The sequence below is a fragment of the Glycine soja genome, chromosome 10 (genome assembly GCF_004193775.1).
Source record: "Glycine soja cultivar W05 chromosome 10, ASM419377v2, whole genome shotgun sequence".
Classification (NCBI taxonomy): Eukaryota; Viridiplantae; Streptophyta; class Magnoliopsida; order Fabales; family Fabaceae; genus Glycine; species Glycine soja.
Window position 1 is genome coordinate 25,210,219 of NC_041011.1, and position 26,473 is coordinate 25,236,691.

At 36.6% G+C, this 26,473-nt stretch overlaps 2 protein-coding genes across 2 annotated transcripts; one reads left to right on the forward strand and one right to left on the reverse strand.

The window, feature by feature from the left end:
- The first annotated feature begins 790 nt into the window (after positions 1–790).
- LOC114370740 lies at positions 791–2,203 on the forward strand. Its single transcript, XM_028328132.1, has 2 exons — positions 791–961; positions 1,486–2,203. Exons 1-2 carry the CDS (start codon positions 844–846, stop codon positions 2,061–2,063), a joined length of 696 nt encoding a protein of 231 aa, XP_028183933.1. The 5' UTR covers positions 791–843; the 3' UTR covers positions 2,064–2,203.
- Positions 2,204–5,699: 3,496 nt separating this feature from the next.
- LOC114371899 (S-formylglutathione hydrolase-like) lies at positions 5,700–26,000 on the reverse strand. The gene is made up of 7 exons (XM_028329212.1): positions 25,743–26,000; positions 25,521–25,638; positions 20,724–20,771; positions 10,526–10,722; positions 6,535–6,633; positions 6,382–6,447; positions 5,700–6,085 (listed from the first exon to the last, which is right to left on the reverse strand). Exons 1-7 carry the CDS (start codon positions 25,887–25,889, stop codon positions 5,906–5,908), a joined length of 855 nt encoding a protein of 284 aa, XP_028185013.1. The 5' UTR covers positions 25,890–26,000; the 3' UTR covers positions 5,700–5,905.
- Positions 26,001–26,473: the final 473 nt, after the last annotated feature.

Genomic DNA, 26,473 nt, shown 5'->3' on the forward strand with positions numbered 1-26,473 from the left:
ACATTTAAATTGAATGGTTAAAGTTCTAATCCTGGTTATTCATGTATGCTTTGTACAATCAAGATTAACTCTTCCTCATGCTTTGACTTGATACGGCTCCTAATAACATAAGTAATAGTAATACTGTTCTCCAAGGTTTAAATTATGGTTGTAGTCTCATTGTAACCCTGGATATTGTTGGACAAATGTGATTGACGGGATCACAATTGCGATCACATGGTCATATGTACTCATGCAGGCCCCAAAAACTTGAGGTCACAATTACGGTTGCAAACTATTTTAAGCTTACTCTGTCTCTAATTGCATGTTTTGAATGACTCAAATTTTGGATTAGGATTCAAATTTTTAATATCTCTTCCCTATCTCCTCTGTTAAATTATAATTATGATAAAAAAAAAGAACTCAATTTTTTTTCAAAGCTGTAAATTTTATTTAGTTAAAAAGGGAGACAATTTTTAATTTTTCATTGCGTATATGAATCATAAACTAGCACGGTAAGGAAGAATAAGTACAAAACCCTCACAATGGAATTACTTACATTTACATATATGTTTCTTGGAGGAACACGTGAAACCTAGCGTGGAAGTTGTGTATTGACACAAAACAAAGCTTGTCTTCAATTTCTCTTGCATGGAAAGTAATGGAACAAATTAATAGTACTTAACGTAAATCAATCTTTGCAGGGAAAGGGATACCATATTGGAAGAAAAAGTAGGCAATGATGATGTATATATATATATATATATATATATATATATATATATATATATATATATATATAAAAGAAACATAGTATAGCCAGAGATTTCATTTCCAAGAGAAGAGGCGAAAATTACTTTATCAATGGCACAAACGGATCCAAGCTCACATCAAGCAGCTAATCGTGTCTACGAAGATTTTGAACCATCTTATGAATGGGCTCAAGATGAAGAAAGTGACACGCTTATTCTTATGCTTAAAGGTGAAATTGTTTTTTTCTCTCTAACTTTACTTGATTTGATGCTTTCTAGCTTCTAGTTTTTCTAAAACAAAATAGTTTTTTTTATTCTGTAGAATTCTCTTTGAGATTTGATTTTTTTCTGAGAAATTAAGTTGATTCAAAAACGCATTTAATTTATGAGGCTTTGTTTTTATTGTTTTTTATTACATATTAAATGATAAAAGTTATTATATAGAAATAGAAATTTTACCTAAAATGTTTAAAGATTTTAATATTGATATGCTGTTAATGTAAAGTCTTACTTTATTGTTTAGACATGTTTGGAATAGAACAAAATTCTAATTTCATCTCATTCTTTTCAAACTATGGTTACAAAAATGCAAGGAAACAATAAAATATGGTGAAATAATTCTCATATTTTTCTTTATATTCCATCCTCAATTTTAGCAATCCAAACATTAATGAAATATAACTCAATTTCATCTTATTCCACCAATCCAAATGCAATTGCCACCCAACAAAACTTATCTACTTTGGATGGGCAGGATTTAGAAAGGAGAATTTGAGGGTTCAAATAGGCACAAACCGTAGACTAAAACTCAGTGGTGAACAACAGATAAGTGAGAACAAATGGCATAGATTTAACAAAGAATACACCATTCCTCCTCATTCTAACACCAATGGGATCAAAGCCAAGTTACAAGGTGGCCTACTATATATAAGGCTTCCCAAAATCATCACTGAAGCTAAGTCAACAACAAAATCACCAACACCAAATCTTGAAGCTGATGACAACCAAAGAGGAACCAAAGAGACACCAACACAAGAAGAACCAAAGACAAGTGAGGTTTCTCAGACAAAGGAGATGGGGAAAGTAGGGGAAGATGATAACTGTGTTGCTCAGAATAGAGCCAAAGCTACCACTTCTGAAGCTCAGAATATGCATGAAACAATTGATGAGTTGAGTAATAAGAAGGTTGACCGAAGGTTACCTACAACCCTTTATGGCTTGGTTGGGGAGGTTGTTAAGCAAAAGAAACTGGCTAACTTGGTGGTTGTCATCTTGTTCCTTGGTATGGGAATGTATGTCAAAAATGCAATCAAGTCATTTTTTGGAGGATAAAAAATCCAAGATCTTTAAATATTGCTTGGCTAAAGAAATTATATTAGCAATGGCACCAGATGTATATGTATTTGTATTTGTAAGCACAAGTTGAATAATTATTCTAAGAGTAATTGTTTAAAGTTACCAGGTTAAATATTTTTTCATATATATTCATAGATTTGTGGGTAAAAGAGAAGGAAATGAGGGAAAGGTCGGGGTTCCATCCCACCGCTAACAAAAAGTTAACTATTAACAACTAATATTTAATGATAAAAAATAAAATTATGTTAAATATTTTTTCATATATATTCGTGGGTTAAAGTGATAAAATAATTAATCATGAACATATTTTATTTCCCAGTATACCAATCTCATGTTGAATTAACATTTAATCACAACAGAGAGAATAACAAAAATTTATTCCCAAATGATATGAATTCCTCTTCATGATTAAAAATCCATATAGATCATCCTAACTACTCACCACCCTACTACATTCTCAATGCTCCTTTCTATTTTTTTCCATTCTCACAAATGTCGTTCCTACATATTGTGCCAATTTCATTCCTGCAATTTCATTCACTGCCAATTGAATTTTCTCTTTCTCTCTTTCTATATATTCCCTCTGCTCTTAAATAAATACAAGAAAAAAATCTTTTGTATGTTAATCTCAAATATAAGTAAATTTTAATTAATTTTAACTTATTTAACAAGATTATTTACAAAACGTGTTTCATTTAATTGAGACTTTATTTCGAATGATTATCTTTTATTCTTGATATCAAGTTTTAATTTTTAAGAAAGGATGGTTTAAAAAATATGTTTATTTTTTAAAATAAGATTAGTACAATTGAATTTGACTAGGGATTTAAATGATCTTTGTTACATCCTAGAAATGACAGCTCACAAAATATTGTGAGAATGTGTATAGTATAACATAATAGCTTAGAAAATAAGGAAATGCTTATTTTGAGTAACTGCCCTAATGTTCATTTTTAGTGTTTCTCTTGAAAATGATATTCTTGTGTTTCTTTTTTGAATGCACGGCTTTATCAATTTTTTTACTTGTTGGTTATTTTTCTTTGAGTCATTGACATTCTCTTTATACTGAGATATTTGTTAATAGGGAGAGAATCTTCAATATTGAAATATGATTGTTGTTGATCTTTGATTGTTATTTCCAACTATTTGACAATTGATTCATGTCTTTGATTGATTTTGGATCAATACTTTCTAAATTTGTTCTTCATAGCTCAACATTATCGTTAGACATATAAAAGGAATGATAATATAGATTATGAGATATATTCCTTCTAATAATACCATTTGACATGACACAAACTAATTTACTTTAATAAGTGGATATTTAAACATGTGTTTGGATCCATTGTATGATAATTAATTAATGAAGATCAAGTACATCTTTTTTCCCATGGACGAGGTATACATATATAGACAAGTCTTACCTCGTGTTGTTTTTAGTCATCAATCATGTTAACTTACATATAACTAAATAGTTAACAAAAATTTATATCTTTATTTTTATCAAAACCTTAAAAGATGTGTGGATTATCCAGTGATGGATCATCTAGTTTCTAACAAGTTTTACTAAATATACATTTATATGAAAAAAAATATAATTAAAAATGAATTTATCTTAATAAAAAAAATTAATTTATCTATGGCAGAAGAATCTAACTAAAATCAATCAAAAAATTATTATACTTTATGCTTAAATTCACTTTTAGTCCTTATAGTTTTATGAATGTATAATTTTGGTCCCTTAAAAACTTTTATTGCATATTTGGTCCTCGACATTGATAAAATAAACTTATTTTGGTTCATTGTTAGTTTGACAATTTTTTAATGACTAAAATATGTTTTTCATTCTTATGAAATTGAAAATATTTGAATTTTGTCTCTGCAAATTTTTTCGTTGGTTTTTTGTCCTCATAAAATTGAAATGTATTAATTTTTGGCCTGAAACAAGGTCTGGGTAAATTCAAACCTATGTGTAACAATTTGTGGAGGTTAAAAATCTAGGGGTAAAAATTATCACAAATTACATAGAAACCATCACAGATTGATGAAAAACCACCTCAAATTACAAAAAAAAAGGTCATAAACTGCATTTTCTTTCTACAATTTGTTGAAATAGCTCTGCAATTTGTTACACTTTTTAACCCCCAGAATCCTCAACAGTTTCAAATCTACCTTAACCTTGCTTTGGGCCATAACTAAACACATTTCAATTTTATGAAAACAAAAAAAAATTGCAAGGTTGAAATTTGAACATTTCTAATTTTATAAGAACAGAAAACATTTTAGCTCTTTTTAATAAAAATTATTTACATGATACATTTGTGATGACATGATTTTTCATGTTGATATGAAATTTTAATATATGGTGACATGACGCTCTGACATTGCTCATATGACACATTAATATATGTGTCAGACCACCATGTCATTTGTCATGTCAAATTAACGACAAACTAATAATTGATCATATTAAGTATATTTCTAAAATGTGGAAGGTAAGAATTCTTTATAGGGACCAAAATGACACAATCATAAAATTATAAAAACTAAAAGTATATTTAAGTCTATGTTTTAAAAAATCTGACATATCTTAAGTTTCTCGATATATTGAAAGATAGTTGGCACAAGAATTATCAGATCACAATTACTTCTTCATAAATGACCTTTTTTAAAATATTTGTGTATTAAATTATTTTCTTAGCTAAATTTCATTTGTTTTATCTTATGAATAAAATAAATTCTCTTAAAGTTATTAATAATTACACAATTGAATATAAAATAACTATTTTTATTAAATGTATTGAGAATACAATAAAATTAAATTTTCAACTTACTTTATACATGATCTAACTAGCAACCAATGAGATTTAGTTTAATTAATTGAAAAGATGTAAGTGTTATAAACCCCATGATATCATATTCAATTTTTATGGATAATAAAAAAACTAACTTGCAAGCCTAATCTCAATTTTTAAAGACCGAATTTTCCAAATAAAAAGGATTTTCAGTTTTTCCTATATTTTAAAAACTCTCATTTTTCACTTATTTTTTTTTTTTAAAAAAAGTTCAATTGTCTTTCATTGCAACATCCTCCTCAATACATTATCACACGGTTAAAGTAAAAGAAACCGGAGACAAACTCTTATGCTACACACGAGAAGCACTATTGGGTTATAAGGCTGCTAAAAAATAGTCTTAATAAGACAAGTATAAGTGTAACTAGTTATATAAAAATAGTTATGAAACTATAATCAATTTTATAATTATGATTATTTCTAATAAATTATTTTTATTTTTTCATAACTGAATTATTTAATTGATTTTAGATATAACTTATTATATAACTGGTTATATAACTAGGTTATTTATAACCAATTATATATCCATATTTCAAAAACTAGTTATGATTATAATTATAATACTCACTTATAATCTAGTTATTCATTAATTATGATTTTAATTATATAAATATCCAAACCATGAGCACTCCTTCTAAGGCAATGGTCACATTTGGTAAACTAGTGTCAGGAGCCTACCCTTGTTCATATTTATCCTTATAATAAATTGTTTAATAAGACTATTTTTTAATAATAAAATACTTCTATCAAAATATACTACAATCTATGATAAATTTGTCATTAGAAAAAAAAATTATATATTTCATAGACAAAAGGATTAGTTTTAAACTAACATGGAAGAAGTTCCATTCCAAACTCAAATACAACCAGGGTACCACGAGCAACTTAACATCTGAGTGGATTCAGTAGAGTTCACAAAATACTTATAGATCATCACTCATCAGAGTGCACACAACTTAACTAAGACTTAAGAGCTTGAGCATGATGTCGGATGTGATCATCTATGAATGTGGCTATAAAATAGTAAAGGTGATCATAACCAGGTTGGAAACGTAGCAGTAGGGGAACATTGGCTTTTTTGCAAGCCTGTTCAAACTTGTGAGGCAGAAGTTGATCAGGCAAAAATTTGTCATCTTCCCCCTGAAAAGTGGATTGACAATAAGAGGATGATAAAACCAGCAGAAACTTGCTACGAGTATGTGGGTACATGTTTTTATAAATTGAAACCATGCCCTAAGAAGAATAGTACAATATATAACATTAACATACCATATTGGTTTATTATACTGCTACTAAAACTAGATTTCTTAAACATAAAAATCAAATACAATCTAATAAAACTGTACAGGATACCAGTAGCCATAATTTTGCAACTCTTTAAATCAATAATTCACAAGTATTTAAAAAAAAAAAAAACAGAAACCACAATTTTTTACCTGATCAATCAAAATGGTGGAAGAAACATTGGGAAACTTCGTTACCAAACAAGTAGCATCGTAATCCTGCAGTTTTTCAACTTCTTATTATAATATGAAATATTAAGACCCGTTAAGTAAAGCGAACATGCAGTTTCCCCATTTAATTAATACCTCCCAATCAGATTTATTGTCACCAAGATAATTTGAGAATGCCTTCTGTCCCCAAGGACAATTTATAGGATTTGCTATTGGAGCAAAGGCAGAAACTGACTGGAACAAGCATGTTACGTAAAGAAACACAAGAAAATTAAGTTAGAATCCAAATAATAAGAAAAAAAATTCATCATGACATCATGACAAGGTACAGTCTATATGTTATCTTAGCCTCTTAGGAAATAATGTTCTACAAACTTCAAAAGCTCACCACAAGGATGAAATAATTGGTTTGCTTCTAACGTGCAACATACATGATAAGTATGAAGATTGCAACCAGTTCACATTACATGTTTTTTGAACAATAAGCTATGAATGTGTGTCTATCTTCTTAACTGGATAGCTGCTATTCCAACTTTCTCCTGAATACATTCATTTCTAATCTTATCTGTTTTCTAATGAACTCATCCCCATCTCAACATTCTCTTCTCCACTGCACATTTTTTTTTCTCTTGTTAGCACTTTACTCTTCAAAATTCACTACTTTAAAGCATTTCCAGACTTAAAAGTATCCAATCCAATTTTGCTTTCATACCCACTCTGCAATCACAGGTTATGCTTGAAGCATTATTTATTTTATCCACTAACTAGAATTGTATTTGTTGCATCCTCATCACTTCATAAGATGGATCCAATATAATATGTTGAATATGCAAAAGGTGATATAATCCCAATTTTATACTGAAAAAAACATCATTAACTTGTATTTTGCTAAGCTTGCATAGCACATACTGTTACGTCTTACTCCTATTTAAACAAAAACATCTATTCCCAAGCTTCAATTCAAACCTCAAATTAAGAAATAGAAATGACTCCTTGACACATAAACTAGGACTATCATTTGTAAGAAGCATCAAGCTATACTAAGGTAAGAAAATATGGTTGCAATGTCAAGCCTTATGCAATCCTACTAATATAGGAAAACCTAGTGTTGACTCTCAATTCCACTTCAGAAGATTCATGATTATTAAAACTCCAAAAAAGAAATGGATGCCCCAAGAAGTATCCAAACATTCAGTATTTAAAAACTGATGCAAAGAAGAAAGATGATAAACAAAGGGGTGCAGCACCTATATGTAGTTATGTACAATCACCACCTACAATCTAACTCAAAAATCGTTGCCTTTGTTTTTTCTTTAAAAAATGTGAAATTATCTTATTGCAATCATATGATAATTCTTCCAATCATGCTCTATAAAACCACTCACAAAAGAGTTTCTTTATACTGAGAAATTGAAAATAAAAACAAAAAGCAACTTTTAAGAACATCAATAGTATACCCTTCCAAAGAATATTAACCCCATCTATATGACTCCTGAATGTTATAGATGCTTTTGTCAAGTACATTTTAAATTCCTAACTATACCTCATTTCCCCACTAACTCTGTCAATCCATAATCTAAAAAATAATATTGGTTCATTTAACCACATAATGGGGCTTTCAAATCTTAAAGCTCACAAGTTTGTGACTGAGTTACTACCATGTTGTCAGGACTCAGGATTATTAATACGTTATTTTGCTAAAGATCAAGCAACAAAATTAAGCTCCCAGCACTCATTACCTATTCATTCCAAACTAACATAGGTAAAATATATGAAAAGCAGCCTTATTTGTGGTCACCCCTATACTGAAGTGTCTCCAGAAAGGGCTATCTATGGATGGGCTGACCAGAAAGACTGAGTGAAACCTTAGAGTGGACCACCACAACGTTGGAGGCTTGAGATCCCACATTGACTACAAATATGGCTTAAATGGAGCTTATAATGATTGACTCGAATGATTCTATATGGTGGAGAGATTTGAAATTGGCTATCCATCATCCGCAACAAGAGCTGGTTCTTCATAATGGAATGGTGTGGAAGGTGGGGTGTGGTGAGCGAGTCAAGTTCTGGGAGGATAGGTGGATTGATGGGGAGACAGCTTTAATAGCCAAATACCCGAGGCTTTATCTCAACTCATGTCAACAGAATCATTTCATTCAGCAAATGGGAGTCCTCAAAGACATAGGTTGGGAATGGGACTTCAAGTGGAGGAGACTTTTGTTCGACAGCGAGATACCCATGGCTGACTCATTTCTAAAGGACGTGAGAGGCATCCGAATCCAACCTAGCAGTCGGGATGAGTGGGTTTGGAAGCAGGACCCTACTGGCCAATACACTGTAAAAAGCGCTTATCTTGCATTGAGGGGAAATGTAATAGAGGGGGACGATACTGCAGATTTTGAAGTATTATGGAAACTAAGAATCCCTTCTAAAGCTGCAGTTTTTGTTTGGAGGCTACTTCGAGACAGATTGCCAACCAAGCTAAACTTGTGTAGGAGGAATGTGGAGATTAATGACCTTCATTGCCCATTTTGTAGGAGATCGGAGGAGGATGCAGCTCATCTTTTTTTCCACTGCAGCAGAATTACACCGATATGGGGGGAAGCTCTGTCTTGGGTGAACATGCTTAGTGTGTTCCCTCAGCACCCAAGGCAAAATTTCTCCCAACATATGATTGATTGGGTGGATGGAATTCGGGGTAATAGATGGAGGGTATGGTGGGTGGCTTTTACTTGGAACGTCTGGCAGTTGAGGAACAAGATCATATTTTCAAATGGCACCTTTGATGGAAACAAACTGTTGGAGGATGCTTTATTCTCACTGTGGTCATGGCTTAGAAGTTTTGAGAAAGATTTCACAATTCACTATAATCAATGGTCCTCTAACCTTAGAGATGTTTTTGTTCTTAGTTGAGGGTAGAATTTATAGTGTAGCAGTAGCTGTATTTATCTATCTTCCAGTTTGGTTCCCTCCGAGACTGTTATGTAGTCTGTCTTGGGAACCATCCCACTGGATTCTTCTGTAATCATGGTACCTCTGGTACTTGGTTTATATTCATATATATATATATATTATCTTTGCCGATCAAAAAAAAAAAAAATGGAGCTTATAAAGCTTGGGCAATCCTCATTTTACAAGTCGATTTTGTAGAAGTAAATTAGGCATTAATCCCAAATTCTATGATAATATTAGAGTCTATCCTAAATCCATTATTGGGCCACTTGCATTGCCACGCTCCAGGTCAATAGACTGGAGCATGAGGGGGTGTGTTGGAAAGCTGCCTCAGTTGTGATCAGCCTTAGGCCGCACTGCCTCAGAAAGAGTTACCTACAAAGGAACGGACCAGAAAGACTGAGTGAACTGTCATGGTGTGGAGCCACCGAGATGTCGGCTATTAGCAAATTGGGAACCCACACTGACTAGAGATATAACTAAATAGAACTTATAAAGCTTGGGCAATCATCACCTTACAAGATGGTTTTGTAAGGTTGAGTTAGGCCCTAATCCCAAAGTATTTAGTACTAAAAGTCCTATAGGGAAAACATGAACTCTGATGATCATCCTCTATTACTCAGATGTTTTCTCCATTTATTGAATAGGAAAAGTTCAACAAAAAAGATTTGTTTTACACACATCATATCAAGAGTAAAGATATCTTAACAAATATTTGAAACCACTAAGCCTTATGCAAAGGCAACTCAAAAGAAATAAAAGATAAACTCATCACTTGTACCAAAAATCCAATAGGGAAAAAAGGAACTCTAATGATCATCCACCTTGTATCAGACATTATCTCACAACTATTAAACAGTAATAGTTCCATCTATAATATAAGCTTAAGCTTATCAAGATTCAAGACTACCAGATATCCTAACAAATATCAGAAAACACTAACCCTTATGCAATATACATCTTGGAATAATTGCTCAGAATCTAAATGTAATTGATATCCCTAGAAATGAAAAATGTATTTGCAGACAAAAATAATAATAGTAACTAATAACAAAACACATGCTTTTTCAAAAGTAAAACTATCCATAATGTTCAGGAAATTGCCAAATTTTTCAAAGTAATTCTATGACTATATTAAAACCAGAAGATTTCAGTTGCGTAATCAACACTACACCTTATATTTATCCTGATTTTTTAGGTAGATTGTTAGAGCACCATGCCCACCCATAGAATGACCAAATATAGAAGCCTTTGATGTTTCAAGGTGTGGAAAATTATCGCTCAGAAGCTTTGGCAACTCCTTGACAACATAGTCATACATGCGCCAATTCTTCCATTTCTCTTGTGTAGCATTGAGATAAAATCCTGCACCTGTTCCAGAATGTATATGAAAATCAGATATGCTAAATTGCCAATATTTACCAATTATGGAGAAATATTCAGAAAAGTAAAATATGCCAATATCCACTAACCCAGCAATAATGTTCAAGACAGTCCACATCTGATTTAGGTGGGAAAGAGAAACAGAAAGAAAGAGAAAGAGAGGCGAAAGGGGAAGAACAGAATAGCGAGGATAGAGAGAAAGAGGAGAGAAACAGAGGGATCAAAGAAACTGTGAACTGCACATCAGTCATAATATATTAGGCAGCTACCCAACAGCTATGAATTAACAGTAGCTGACTAACATTCTTTTCTTATTTATATTTACATATCAGCATCCTCCAGTATGCTGCTCAACACATCACTTGGAGTTACCATCTATATCACTACAATTTCCAGAGTTATACACTATACTATCTGATTTTCTCACAAAATTCCTAACTAACTTATAAGTCCCACACCTAAATTCATTACGCCTCATACCAAATCTGAATATATAGTTAGATCCATGGGATTGCTTCATGAGTTAAAGGGTAAAGAAGCATGGTGTAACAGTGCACACCCTAACCCTCACAATCTGCAATGAAGTGAGATGGGATGAGAAGAGCAAAGATAATTCTTGGAAAGATGAAGAGAGAGGAAATGTATGAGAGTTGAAGGTGAGGAGTATAGGCCAAATGTTGTTTTCCATGAAAGAGGGTTGGGTTAAGGTGATATAAGGGGATGGGAGTTGACAAATGACAAAAATGCTCCTAGCTAATTGATTTGGTGGAGTCATACTCATAACACACTTTTTCCAAATAAACACAATTTTTACAGAACTTTCTCAATCACAACAACAACAATAGCAATACTAATAGTTTAAACAAATAAAAAAATAATAATTATGAATGATGCAACAACTTCACAACACAAATCCCAAATCATCAAAAAGGAACTAACACATAACATTCAACATCTGCTACAACTTCTTGAAGTGAATTTTCTGTATGCACAGACAGAATCTTCAACATTTCACAATTTACATTATTATAAGGTGCTATTAATGAGATTGGCAAGAAGAGAGAGACATGAGAGGTGAGAGAAATAGTAGAGAGAGAAACACGGGGAGGGAGAGAGTTAGGACTAGAGGCCGGACAATAGTGAGAGATAGAGTGAGCTTGTACGTGGATCCTTGACGGACACATCCCGACAACAGGGATGGCCAACAGCAAAGCTGCTGACGAGAAAACTGGAGGGATAAGCAGGACGTTTCGACCTTCTACTTCACAAGATTTTCAGACGACATCACAGAACGTGACCTGTGGTATCGCTTCAGGAGGTGGGGCGATTTGAGGGAGATTTTCATCTCAAAGAAAAAAAACATGAATGGCAGGAGATATGGGTTCGCTAGATTCAAGGGAGTGAAAGATGTGCATGAGTTGGCTAGACAACTGGACCAGCTTGTCATCGGAGGCTTGAAACTGTATGTCAACATACCTAAATACGGGAGGGACATGGCAACAAAGGCAGAGACACCACCAGTACCAAACAAGCAAGAGGGGAAGCAGCAGAATGAAGCACCATATCGAGGTCACCATCAAGCAACAAGGAGTTTGACCTCGTATGAGGAGGTAGTGGCCAGAGACAGGTACAAAGTGGAACAGCCAAAGGAAACATACAAGGAAGACACAAAGAGAGGCGAATCTCGATCATCGTTATACCTTGACATCCCAATGAATGACAAGCACTGGCTCAGACAAGCATGGGTGGGGTGCCTGAAAGACCTGAGGTGGTAGGATAGACTTGAAGAAGACCCATTATGGGATTTCGGAGCAGAAATAACCCCAAAGTACATGGGGGATGATATGGTGCTTCTACTAGGACTCACGGACGCTACAGCAGAACGCATGGTGAAGGAGACATCGGAGGAAGTAGACTATAAGTTTTATTCGCTGGAGAAATGGCACCCGAGCCTCAGAACGGGCCAGAGATTAGCTTGGTTCACTGTTGGGGCATACCTCCGATAGCCTGGATAGGGAATATATCCAGCGAATCGTGGCTGCAATAGGGGAACTGGTGGATGCAGACGACAATACAGAGGAGGCTCGAAGGGTGGATCGCGCTAGGGTGCTTATCCGCATGCCGTGGAGCCCCGCCATCCATCACACCATGAGTGTCGATATTGGGGGAGAAGTGTACCAGGTGCAGGTGGTGGAGGAACTTAGCCGAGGCCTTGACACGTGCAATTGCCGATGAAGGAGGGAGACGTGGTCGTCGGAGGAAATTGACTCCGACGACAGTTGCTGGGGCTCGCCAACAAAGGATACTAAGGGAGCTCCCAACGACAACGAGACGGAAGAGAAGAACAGCTCGAAAGGACAGACACCGCCGGTGACACCAAGCGTGGTCAAGGCAAGGGCCGTCAAAGGCTCAGAAGCGCCGCCAGGGACAGTCAGTGGTGGCGTTTTAACCAGCAGTCATCCCGCTGGAGTTGGACCAGCAGAAGCTCTGTTTGTCCAGCGGGTACAGCTGCCCAATCCGACGTTTGGAGTAACGGACACTTGCGGTGCCGCCAGTCAATGCCACGTGGCGCGTCACCAGTTGACAGAAGGTTTTTCGGAACCCACATTTGAACGCAATCAGAAGAGGAAGGGGGAGCAGGTGGGAGTCATCGAGAATCCTGAGGGGGCACAAAGGGAGCATAAAAAAGGAAATCTAGAAACTAAAAGTGCAGAAGCTGAGAAAGAGATGTTGGCGTATGAGGAAGAAATAACACATGAGTGCCAACTGGAAAATGAAGTTGGAGGAAATGGGCTGGGCTTTTCTAATCACACCCCCATAGTTAACAAGACTAAGTGCAAAAACAGCCCACATATTCTTTTTTCTGCCCCCAACGACAATTTTTAATGCTACTCTCGAACAAGGAGGAATCAAAGACAAAAAGCAAAGGGTTGTCTGAAGCAAAATAATCTAACAGAGATCACACATCAGCAGCAAATGGCAGAGAATGTCACAGGTGTCTCCACCTATAGTGGGCAATTGGGACAGCAACAATACACACCAGTAAAGAAAGACATACAGCCTGTAAATAATAGTTTCAATTCTCATTTAGTGGAGGCATAAGCTATTTTGAAAATGGATAAGGTGTTGGGCATGACAGATGAGACACACAATGAAGGGCTGATTAACAACATAGAGGAAATGGAGGAAAGGGATTTGAAGGAGATAGAGAGATTGGGTGCAAGAATACAAAACCCATGAATATTATTTCCTACAACGTAAGAGGTTTAGGGAGGCGGGTAAAGTGGGTTGCGATTAGGAGAATGGTTCGAAAAGAAAAAATCAACATGTTGTGTATTCAAGAGACTAAGAAAGAGACCATTGATGTGGGCTTGTGCCAAGCTTTGTGGGGGGACAAGGAGGTAACATGGGAATGGCAGGCAGCAGTAAACTCAGCAGGCGGGTTATTATGTTTATGGAGTGAAGAAGTCTTCAAACTACAAAACAAAGTCATTGGTAGTGGATTCATCTTGTTGGTAGGCCAATGGCTCAAGGAAGCTCAAACGGTCCATATTGTAATATTTGTTCACCTTGTGATGTTCATGTTGAATCAAGTGGCCTCGAAATAATTAAGATGGGAGGTTGAATTAATTATTAATGAGCCTTGACTATTTAAAAACTAATCATTCTTAATGTTATTAGATTCAATTAGGCTTTTACTAGAAAGTTAAGAAAGTAAAGAACAGAAATAGAAACTTAATCAAAAGTAAAAGCGATAATTAAAAATACACAGCGGAAATTAAAGAGTGTAGGGAAGAAGAAGACAAACACAAGATTTATACTAGTTCGGTAACAAACCATGCCTGCATCCAGTCCCCAAGCAACTTACAATTCTTGATATTTTTTTCAACCTTGTAAAATCCTTTACAAGCCAAAGATCCACAAGGGATGTATCCTCCCTTGTTCTCTTTGAAAAACCAAGTGGATGTACCCTCCACTTGAACTGATCCACAAGAGATGTACCCTCTTTTGTTCTCAGTATAACAATCCCCAAGTAGATGTACCCTCTACTTGTACCGCAAAGGATGTACCCTCCAATGTGTTGGGATAAAGAATTCTCAGGCGGTTAGTCCTTTGAATCTTTGTAAGGGAAAACAAAAGATATCTTAGGCGGTTAGTCCTTTGAAATCTTTTGCTTAAGGGGAAGGGAAGAATCAAAAGAATTCTCAGGAGGTTAGTCTTTTGAATCTTTTGTAAGGGAGAAGAGAGTCACAAAAGAATTCAAACGGTTAGTCCTTCTGTTCTTTTGGCAAAGGGAGAAGAGAATGAAAAAGATGAATATCACAAGTTTTTTAACAAAGAATTTTTCTTGAAAAAAAAAGTGTTGAACAAAAACTTTTAGAAAGATGGAGAAAATGAATAAGAGAATTCTGTAGAGAGAGTAGAAAGATATTGAAAGATTGATTGAAAGATGTTGAGAGATGATGTAAAGATAGATTAAAGATAGATGATTATGAAATTCATGCCATGGTCACATATTTATAATCTCTTGATGACTCAAGTCAAAGTTTGTGACTTTTGGCAATTTCTTTAAAACTAATCACTTAAAAAGTTGTGACTTTTGAAAAAATCTTCAGAAACAAGTCACTTGAAGAATTGTGACTTTTGAAAATTTATTTTTCGAAATCAGTCACTGGTACTCGATTACCATTAAGGTGTAATCGATTACACATCAACAGATGTGACTCTTCATTTTGAATTTTGAAAATTAAAACGTTTAGAGGCTTTGGTAATCGATTACAAGTATTGTGTAATCGATTACACAAGTTTAAAATGATTTGAAAATGTTTAAACACAAGTTGTAACTCTTGAATTTTGAAATCTTAACGTTTTAAAACACTGGTAATCGATTACTACCTTCTGGTAATCGATTACCAAAGAGTAAAACTCTTTGGTAACTCTTTGGTAATGATTTTGTGAAAACTTCTTGTGCTATTCAATGTTTTGGAAAACTTTTTTAGTACTAATCTTGATTGAGTTTTCTCTTGATTCTTGAATCTGAGTCTTGAATCTTGATCTTGATTATCCTTGAATCTTGAAACTTGATTCTTGAATCTTGATTCTTGAAACTTGATTCTTGAATCGTGATTCTTGAAATTTGATTCTTGAATCTTTGGAATTTGCTTAACTCTTGATTCTTTGACATCATGAAAATAACCTTGGAAGACATTGCTTCCACAGTTCAAAGCAAAAGAAACCTATGGGAGAACATAAAGCAGCTAAGAAGTTCATATCTTGGAGGATTGTGGTGCATTCTAGGGGATTTCAACAATGTCAGAAACAATTCAGAAAGGCTAGGCAGCTGCCACAGAAGAGAGGGGAAAACAGTATAAGGGAGTTCAACGTGTGGATAGAGGATTTGGAGCTAGAGGATGCACCGTGGATGGAAAGAAAGTTCACCTAGTATAGACCGAATGGAACAACCAAAAGCAAGCTTGATAGATTTCTAGTCTCACCTGATTGGATTAACAAATGGCCTGCAACTATGCAATGCACTTTGGTCAGAAATTTTTCTGACCATTGTCCGATTATCCTCAGGTCAAAAGTTATTGATTGGGGACCTAAGCCGTTTAGGGTTCTGGACTCTTGGCTTCTGTACAGATCCTTCATCAAAGTTGTACAGGATTGCTGGTCATCTACCCAACAAAGTGGGTGGGGGGACTATGTGCTCAAAGAAAAATTAAAACGCCTCAAGAATAGATTGAAGATATGGAATAAGGAGCAATATGGGGACACATACAAGAAGGTAAAGCAGATACAAGATGAGCTTAGCAACCTTGAAGAGATGACAATGGATAGGCAATTATCACCCCAGGAGGCAATTTTCAGGAAGGAACTTCAGGAAAAACTGTGGGTGACTGCCCACTCACATGAGTCCTTACTAAGGCAAAAAGCAAGAACAAGATGGATTGAGGGAGATTGCAACTCAAGGTACTTTCACCTCATGATCAACAAGTCTCATAGAAACAGCCTATTGAAGGGCATCATGATTGAAGGATCCTGGGTTGATGAACCTCAAAAGGTCAAAGAGGCAGCCAGACAATTTTTTCTACAAAGGTTTAAAGAGCTAGAGCTCCTCAGACCATTGATTGATGGGATACGGTTTTAGGTAATCAGCCATCAGTAGAATGATTCATTGATTGCTAGATTTTCTGAGGAAGAGGTAAAAGAGGCGATTTGGGAGTGTGGTAGTGAGAAAAGCTCGGGCCTAGATGGTTTTAACTTCAAGTTCATTAAGAAGTTCTAGCAAACCCTCAAGCCTGACATCCTTTGTTTCCTAGATGAGTTGTAGATGAATGGGATCTTCTCGAAGGGTTGTAACACGCCATTCATAGCCTTAATCCATAAGGTATCTGATCCACTAGGATTGTCGGATTACAAACCTATTTCTCTCATAGGTTATGTGTACAAGATCGTCAGCAAGCTTTTGGCTAAAAGACTAAAGAAGGTGATGTCGTCCATTATTGATGGAAGACAATCAGCATTCATAGAAGGTAGACACTTATTACATGGAGTGCTAGTGGCAAATGAGGTGGTGGAGGAAGCTAAGAGAAAGCAAAAGCTTTGTCTTGTGTTCAAAGTAGACTATGAGAAGGCATACGACTCAGTCTCATGGAATTTTTTGTTTTATATGATAAGAAGGATGGGCTTTTGTCCTAGATGGATTGAGGGTTGCTTATCATCCGCGTCCGTTTCAATTTTGGTGAATGGGAGTCCATCGGCAGAGTTCACACCCCAAAGAGGTCTAAGGTAAGGTGATCCATTGGCACCTTTTCTTTTCAATATTGTAGCTGAGGGTCTAAGTGGATTGATGAAGGAAGCTATTGAAAAGAAAATATACACTGGCTTTGCAGTGGGTAGAGACAAAGTGGATGTTTCCATTTTGCAGTATGCGGATGATACCATCTTTTTTGGGAAGGCGTCAATGGAGAATACCAAAGCAATCAAAGTCATTTTGAGGATATTTGAAATGGTGTCTGGCCTTAAAATCAACTTTGCAAAAAGCAGCTTTGGAGCAATTGATATGCCGAAGTCGTGGAAGCAAAACGCAGCAAATTATTTGAATTGTAGTGTGTTGGCCATTCCTTTTGTCTACTTGGGAATACCCATAGGGGCAAACCCAAGGAGGTGTCAGTTGTAGGATCCAGTCATCCAAAAGTGTGAGAGGAAATTGACAAAGTGGAAACAGAGACATATATCTTTTGGGGGGAGAGTCACCCTTATCCAGTCCATCCTAACTTTTATTCCAATTTATTTTTTATTTTTTTTCAGGGTTCCCAGAAAGGTGATAGACAAGATGGTAGGCATACAAAGAAGGTTTCTCTGGGGAGGTGGAGTTGATCAACACAAGATTGCATGGGTCAAGTAGGAGACAGTATGCCTCCCTAAAGACAAAGGAGGGTTGGGCATCAAGGACATCAACAAATTCAATCTTGCATTGCTTAGCAAATGGAAGTGGAACCTATTCAATCATGGTGGAGAGCGGCAAGGGTTTTGGAATCAAAGTATGGCGGCTAGAGGGGTCTTGATGAAGTTTCAAGTGATAGTAATGTCTCGTTATGGTGGAGAGACCTAAAATTGGCTATTCATAATCCGCAATATGAGACAGCCCTACAGGGAGGAATAGTATGGAAGGTGGGGAATGGGGAAAAGATCAAATTTTGGGAGGATAGGTGGCTTGATGGCGACACAACACTTCTTGCAAAATATCCTAGGCTGTATCTAATTTCCTACTAGCAGAACCAAACAATTCAGGAGATGGGAGCTCAGGAGGCTAATGGATGGGAGTGGAAATTCAATTGGAGAAGACACTTGTTCGAGAGTGAGCTTCACATGGCTGATTGCTTCCTCAATGATGTGCATGGAGCCACTATTCAGTCTCACAGAAGGGATGCTTGGAGTTGGAAACCAGACCTGAGTGGTCAATTTTCAATTAGAAGTGCCTATCACATGTTGAGTGAAGAGGAGATCGAGGGGGACGATGTAAAGGTATTTGAAGACATATGGAAATTAAAGATCCCACCTAAATTTGCGGTTTTTGCATGGAGATTACTTAAAGAAAGATTATCATCCAAAAAGAATTTGCTAAGGAGACAGGTGGATCTCATTGATACATTATGCCCATTTTGTAGGAATTCCGAGGAAAACGAAGCACACTTATTCTTTCTGTGACAAAATTCTCCCCCTATGGTGGGAATCGATGTCGTGGGTGAGCATTCAGGGTGTTTTTCCTTTGAACCCAAGGCAGCATTTCTCACAACATGTGAACTGTTTGGCCCAGGGTATTAAGGATACCAGGTGGAGATGTTGGTGGCTGGCCCTTACATGGACAATGTGGCAGCAGAGGAATAACAATTTTTTCAAATGGAACTTTTGATGGCAACAAGGTGATGGAGGATGCTATATTTACTCTATGGACGTGGTTAAAGGGTTTTGAGAAGGATTTTGACTGTCCCTACAGCTACTGGTCCTCTAACATGTCACTGGCTTTTGTTTATTAGAGCAGGGTTCAAGTACTAGTAGATGATGCAATTGTGGTTTTTGAGCTACTTGCTAATAGTGTAATGGGTGCCTGGATTCGGTTCCTATCCAGATTTCTTTTAATCTGTTAAGGAACCAAATCTCAGAAACCAAATAGCTGTATTTAAGTACCTCTGGTACTCTTTCACATATATGAATATATTTATCTTTGCTGAGTAAAAAAAAACAATTTACATTATTATGGGTACCGTACCATTGATTCAGGTGCAAACATGAAGAAGCCCAGGTAGCTTGATGGTGTAAATCTTTTGAAATGCATTGTATATTGGACATTAGGACCAAGTGGGGCATGCACATGGTAATGGACTTGATGGTGTAAATCTTTTGAAATGCATTGTATATTGGACATTAGGACCAAGTGGGGCATGCACATGGTAATGGACTTGTCTAAACAAGAGTGCTATTCATCTAGCCTGGGATAAATTTCCTCATGTATATATGCACCCACATACATACATTCATCATATCACAAAGTTTATAACAAAGTTTTTTTTTCCCTACTCACTATGAAACAATTTTTGGTAACCATAATCAAAGGTAAGGGTTTCAGTCAGCAATCTTCATAATATTCCAAAGGTCAAAAACTCAAGAAATACATTAATTACCAAAAAGAATTTAACTTATGCAAACTAGCCATAACAAGTTAAACCCAGACTTTATTTCACCCTACCCACACACATCAACCGCTACCAGGGTTAAAGGTTTAACAATGAATATAAAAATATCTTTATTTTGTAACAAGATATAACAATGAAATACACTGTCCCTTACTCAATGACTTTATAATTGAAGGTCTAAAATTACATCATAAGTTCCATATCTAATCCCAAAAACCACATGAAGAGAGACTTAGCAAGAAAACACAACAAGGAGGAAAAAAAACACAGCATATTTAATATATTTACTATGCAAATGAGAGTCACATTCAGTAACAAAAACAAATAGCCTTGGAGAACAAACAATAATTTTTACTCCCCTTTACTGACAAGTCTTGTAAACTCTTGTTAGGTTGCTTTATTTCCTGAGATCTCTCCCACTACCATGTTGAAGGAATTATATTAGGAAAAGTTCCTCTTATTTATACATATAAAATTCCTTACACAAATATAGGAGTAATTAAAAACAGTACTTCTATATGCATAATATACTCATTACCAAGTGTATAGGCAGTACTTGGGTCATGTAAAATGAAAGTTTAGCCACTAAGTCACTAGCAACAATGGTAGAAGATAAAACAGAACATCCATTACACGCCCAATACCATATCTAAATGGCAATTTCAAAAAGATCAACATTCTCATATGACAAACACTTTGCAAGACTACACAACTAAGGCCCCATCCCCAGCCCAACAAAGTCAGGCCCAAGGTTCAATTAAGGCCCAAATATAATGGTCTCATGTGGCATACCTGCTCCAAGGTCCCAGCTGTCTGCTTCTCCTTCCACATTCAAGCCTCCTGCATTATGAAGTTAAAACTGAGAACAAATTGAAGCTTAACTGCAAAAGGAAAAGTAGCAACTCTATCACCAATTAATTATAGTAGTTAAAAATATATATTTTTTAATTGGTTTAAATAACTATATAGTCCCTATAATGTAGTCATTTTCATTCCAGCTCTCTTAACCTTTTTTTTCCTCTGTTTTGGTCCCTATTAAATTTTCTTTTTAATTTATTATGACATTAGGATTCATTTTTCATTCTAATAGGCATGCAATCAGAAATCATCTTGATATATATTTTAAAGTAATTATTATAAAAATTAACAAACTTATTATAAATGGTGGTTTATGATTGAATAACAGTTTATAATCGGATGATGGTATAAAATGCTACCTTAACATTGTCCATGTATTACTTATTATAACACCTTATTCAATAATACACCAAAAGATTATTTATGCCTTTTTTTTAAATTTTAAGGCAAAAATATAATTTTTGTGCCGAATGACGTCGTGTGATTCATGTGACGACCTCACCTAGTAGGATAAGACTTTATTGTAGCTGCTAAAATAGAATTTTTGTCCCTTGTCTACATTATTTTCAATTTGGTCTTTTAAGTTTAAAAGGTTTTATTTTGATCCATAAGGCGTTTCTGATAGACCAAATTGTTCCTTTCATCAGTTTTTGCCTATTTGGCACTATCGATGTCAATTTGTGCTGACCCGGCAAACGTCCATCTAACATGACCTCTCTTACAGTTTGGGCGTCAGAGTTTGTCACGTGTTAACAAGTTGTGTTAAAGTAATGGAAGAACCAGTTTATTCTAATAGAAACATTTTAAGGGACTAAAATGAAACTTTTTAAACTTTAGGAAACAACGAACTAGCGTACCCCATTTCCTGGAGACTCCTCACTATGCGAAGGTATGGGAGAGCGTCATTGTACGCAGTCTTACCCTTGCATAGGCAAAGAGGCTGTTTTTGGATTTGAACGCATGACCAACAGGTCACCAAGGCACAACTTCACCGCTGAGCCAATGATATGTTCTCTAGAATTCGAGGACTAGAGAGGGCCTTCTTTTACTAAATTGAAATAGAAAACAGATATTATTGGTCTGCCTTTCTTCATTACATTAGGTACTAATTTATAATAGCTAGTGATGATTCTGCACTCTCAGACAAGTAACAGAGTTGCCAATGCAGGGAATATTATCTAACAGAAAATAAAATGCCAAAACAGACAAGTGGCAGACAGCATATTTCCTACCCCACTAAGTATCATTTCCACTAACTAATTTGTTAAACAAAATCTTGTAAATATTTGGGTGGCATGATCTTCCTCTTGGGTCTCTCAATGGCCTCTCCTCTGCTGGTTTTGCATTCCTTATCATCCCCTGCACCATCAAGAAAGACCTTGTCCTCAAGGTCATAACTAGACTTGAGTTCCTCCCAGTCTTCTCATGTGGTATCATCTGGGGATAGTCCATCCCACTGAACCAGGACCATTAGCTTGGGGGGAGTGGATTCGTGAGCCCATTTAGTGCCTAAAATCACGAGTGGTGAAATAAGGGGTTGATTGTCCGTAGCAGTTGCAAGCAAGGGCAAAGGTGGACCATCCAATAATTGCCAAAAAGGTTTCAAAATGGAGCAGTGAAATACAGGGTGTATGTGGGATCCTAGAGGCAATTCCAACCTGTAGGCGACCTTACCAATGCGTTCCAGTCTTCCAGAACTCGATAAGGACCATAGAATCTTTTGGCAAGTTTGGAATATGGAACGTTGGATCCTGAAGTAGATGTTTGTCGGTGAGGCCTAAGCTTGACCATCACCAGGTCTCCACACTCAAAATTCACATTGCGCCTCTTCATATCTGCAGATAGCTTCATATGCTCCTGGACCTTTAAGAGTTTCTTCCGCAATTCTGTGAAAACTGATTCTCTATTACTTAGAAAGTCATCTATTGCCTCTACTCTCGATGTGCCGGTAATATATTGCGGAATTGTTAATGGCTTCTTGCCATAAGTAACCTCATAAAGAGAGACCCCAGAACCAGAATGACACAAAGTATTGTAATAATATTCTGCCCATAATAGGAACTTTCCCCATGATGTAGGTTTCCCATGAACAAAAGACCACAAGTACTGTTCAACGACTCTATTCAGTACCTCTGTCTGACCGTCCAACTATGGGTGATACATAGAACTCATGCGTAGTGTCGTGCCACATAAACGAAACAACTCCTGCCAGAATCTGCTTATGAACAAAGGATCTCGATCAGAGACTAAGCTTTTGGGTAAGCCGTTTAATTTGCCGACAATGTCCATGAACAACATTGTGACATTGTGGGCAGTGTACAGCGAGGAAAGCATTCCTAGATGTACCCCTTTGGAGAAACGATCCACAACTACTAGGATTGTGGTGTGGCCCCGATATGGAGGTAACCCAACAATGAAATCTAAGGATAGGTCCTCCCACGGCCTTGCCGGCACCGGTAAAGGGTAGAGCAACCCTGCAGACTGCTTCGACTCATACTTAGTATGTTGACAATCTAAGCATGCCACAATGAATTCTTGGATATCCCTCTTCATACCTGACCAAGTGAAACTATCACTGAGCTTGGCCATTGTTTTCATGATGCCCATGTGGTCACCGGAGGGGGTTGAATGAAATTCCATCAACAACGATGAAATGAGTTGGAAGCCTGATGGCAGCCAAATACATCCGTCTTTTAAAATCAAGTCTTGGGTGATTTTGTAATCAGCATGGTGCTGAGGTAGCTCGATGATGTTCTGTCTGAGCTCAATGAACTGAGGATGTCGAACTAGTTCACGTTTGAGTTCATTTATAAACTCAAAATGTGGCATAGAGAGAAGTAAAAATTCACCAGAAGGGGCTTGAGGGATTCACGAAAGGGCATCAGCTACCAGATTAGTCTTTCCGGATCGAAATTGAATAGAGTAGTCGTAGCCGATAAGCCTGGCCACGTATAGTTGCTGTTCTGGCCCTTGGATTACTTGTGTCATCAATTCCTTAAGACTTCTATGGTCAGGATCGTGAAGTGGTGACCAATAAGATACTGACGTCACTTCTTAACGGCGACGGTAATGGCGGCCAATTCCTGGACATACGCTGATGCCATGAGGAGTTTTGTGTTGAAGGTCTTGCTGAAAAAAGCAATGGGGTGACCTTTTTGAGATAGGACTGTGCCCATACCAATCCCCGAGGCATATGTTTCTAAGACGAATGGAATTGAAAAATCAGGCAACAGAAGAATAGGGGCGGACGAAATTGCCTTCTTCAATTGATCAAAGGCTATTTGGGCTGACTGGTTCCAGACGAAGCTATCCTTAGTCAACACGGTGGTCAAAGGCGCTGCTATGGAAGCATAGCCACAAATGAAGCGGCGATAGAATCCCACAAGTCCCAAAAAGCTGCGCAGTGCCTTCAATGAGTTTGGGGAGGGCCAATGTTGTATAGCTTGCACTTTCGCGTGTATTGGTTCGACCCCTTGAGCAGAAACGAAGTGGCCAAGGTACTTCACCTGTTGCTGACCAAAAGAACATTTGGATAATTTCAGGAAGAAGCTGCCTTCCATGAGCACTTGGAATGTCTTTTCTAGATGCCGGACATGCTCCTCGATAATGGAACTATAGATCAAGACATCGTCAAAAAACACAATAAAGAGCCCCGTGCCCGGAATGAGGTGAATATGGTGATTTGTGGGTCGAGATGGTGGTAAGACTGTGGGTGGTTGGAAGAGGGGTTCAAATTGGGTAATTAGGGAGGCTATTGCTAGAATGGCGGAAACAGAAGAAGGAGTTTGGTTCGAAGGGAACTCTGCTGCCAATAGGCAGATGTGGAAAAATATGCACTAGCTCCATCAGTTTGCATCAATCAACGAAGTTGGGGGGGCTGATGGCACAAAGCTCAAAATTGGTATCCCCTTTGAGCTCAACCACACGACCGGAGTGAAGGAATTTCATGGTGAGGTCATTGTAGTTTGTCAAGACAGGTCCCAGAGACTTCAACCATTGCACTCCGAGAACCAAGTCGGCACCACAGAGGTCGAGACTCCAAATTGGCCAACTTCTGTAAGAGTTCATCAAGCTTGAGGGTCATGGAGTTTTGGTTGGCTGTTAACAAAAGCTGGTTTGAGGTAAGTTTTGCGATAGCTTCCTCAAGACAATCCATATTTGATTTGGAACGTGTTGATTCTGCCATAGTGCTCAATGAAAGCACCAGAAATGATATGTTCTCTAGAATTCGAGGACTAGAGAGGGCCTCCTTTTACTAAATTGAAATAGAAAACTGATATTATTGGTCTGCCTTTCTTCATTACATTAGGTCCTAATTTATAATAGCTAGTGATGATTCTGCACTCACAGACAAGTAACAGAGTTGCCAATGCAGGGAACATTATCTAACAGAAAATAAAATGCCAAAACAGACAAGTGGCAGACAGCATATTTCCTACCCCACTAAGTATCATTTCCACTAACTAATTTGTTAAACAAAATCTTGTAAATATTTGGGTGGCACGATCTTCCTCTTGGGTCTCTCTGTGGCCTCTCCTCTGCTGGTTTTGCATTCCTTATCAGCCAAGGCTCTTGGCTCAATTTAATTGAAACAAAAAAATTCAGATAAAGACCAAAATTCTATTTTAGCCTAATTTTAATAAAGTTTGGTAGGTAGAACCGATAACAAACAAGCCTTATTCGGAAAAAAAATGACGGCAAAAATAAATAAATGAAAGCATTTTGATTTACTTGGAGAAGTGTCGGGGGCAACCAAGGCCACTCCCTCAGCGGAAGCGGCGCGTTGAGCACCCGACTTGAAAATGAAGTTCTCGTCCGTGCATGTGAGGCCAGAGAGAAAGTACAAGACCTATTATTCATTGGCAGCACGATAACCATGTCAACCAATCAAGGAAGTGCAAAAAAATAGGTTAAATTGGAATGAGAAATTGGGAAATTGAGAGAGGGGCTGACTGGGAATTTGTGAGAGGGAGAAGGAGATGGAGGGAAGTAGATGTGGAAGTTCATGGAGCAGCCGAGGGTAGGGCTGAAATGTCTGAACCTCTTGTTGTAGCCTCCGAACATCTTGCCGCTGCTGATCTCGGTGGGTTTTGTCTCCATATCTGGTTCTGAATAGAGGACTTCCTCGGACTAGCTTGGTTTTGGGTGAGTGAAAGATCTGCGAGTGAGAGACTGAGGTTTTACATCCAAGGGGGCTAGAATGAGGAGGGACGTCTGTCTAATCTATTTATAGTCTTTCTATTCTATTTAAGATGATTTATTTTTTCTCCTTACAATAAATTGCTAACTGTACCCTCTTTTTCATATGTACACGCCAATCTTCTTTTTTGAATCTTAAATGTTGATTATATATTTTCTTTTATCTCTCTCACACTTTTTTTTTTCTTTTGTCTTCTTTCTTTCATCTCTCACACACTCTGTCTTTCCTCTTTTTTTTTCTTACTTTTTTCTTTTCATTATTTTTTACAATATTTTTAAAAAAATATTTCCTTTTCTTTTTTATTTATCTTCAAATATTAATATTAAATGATAAAATTTTGACTGAATGTTTAATAAATTCATATACAAAGTTTTATTAATTGTTTGGTTCGGTCTCATATGTTCTATTGTTTACTTTTTAAATAAATAGTTATGCACATAAGTTGTATTTGAAAAAAAATAAGAATGAACACGATTTGTGCTAA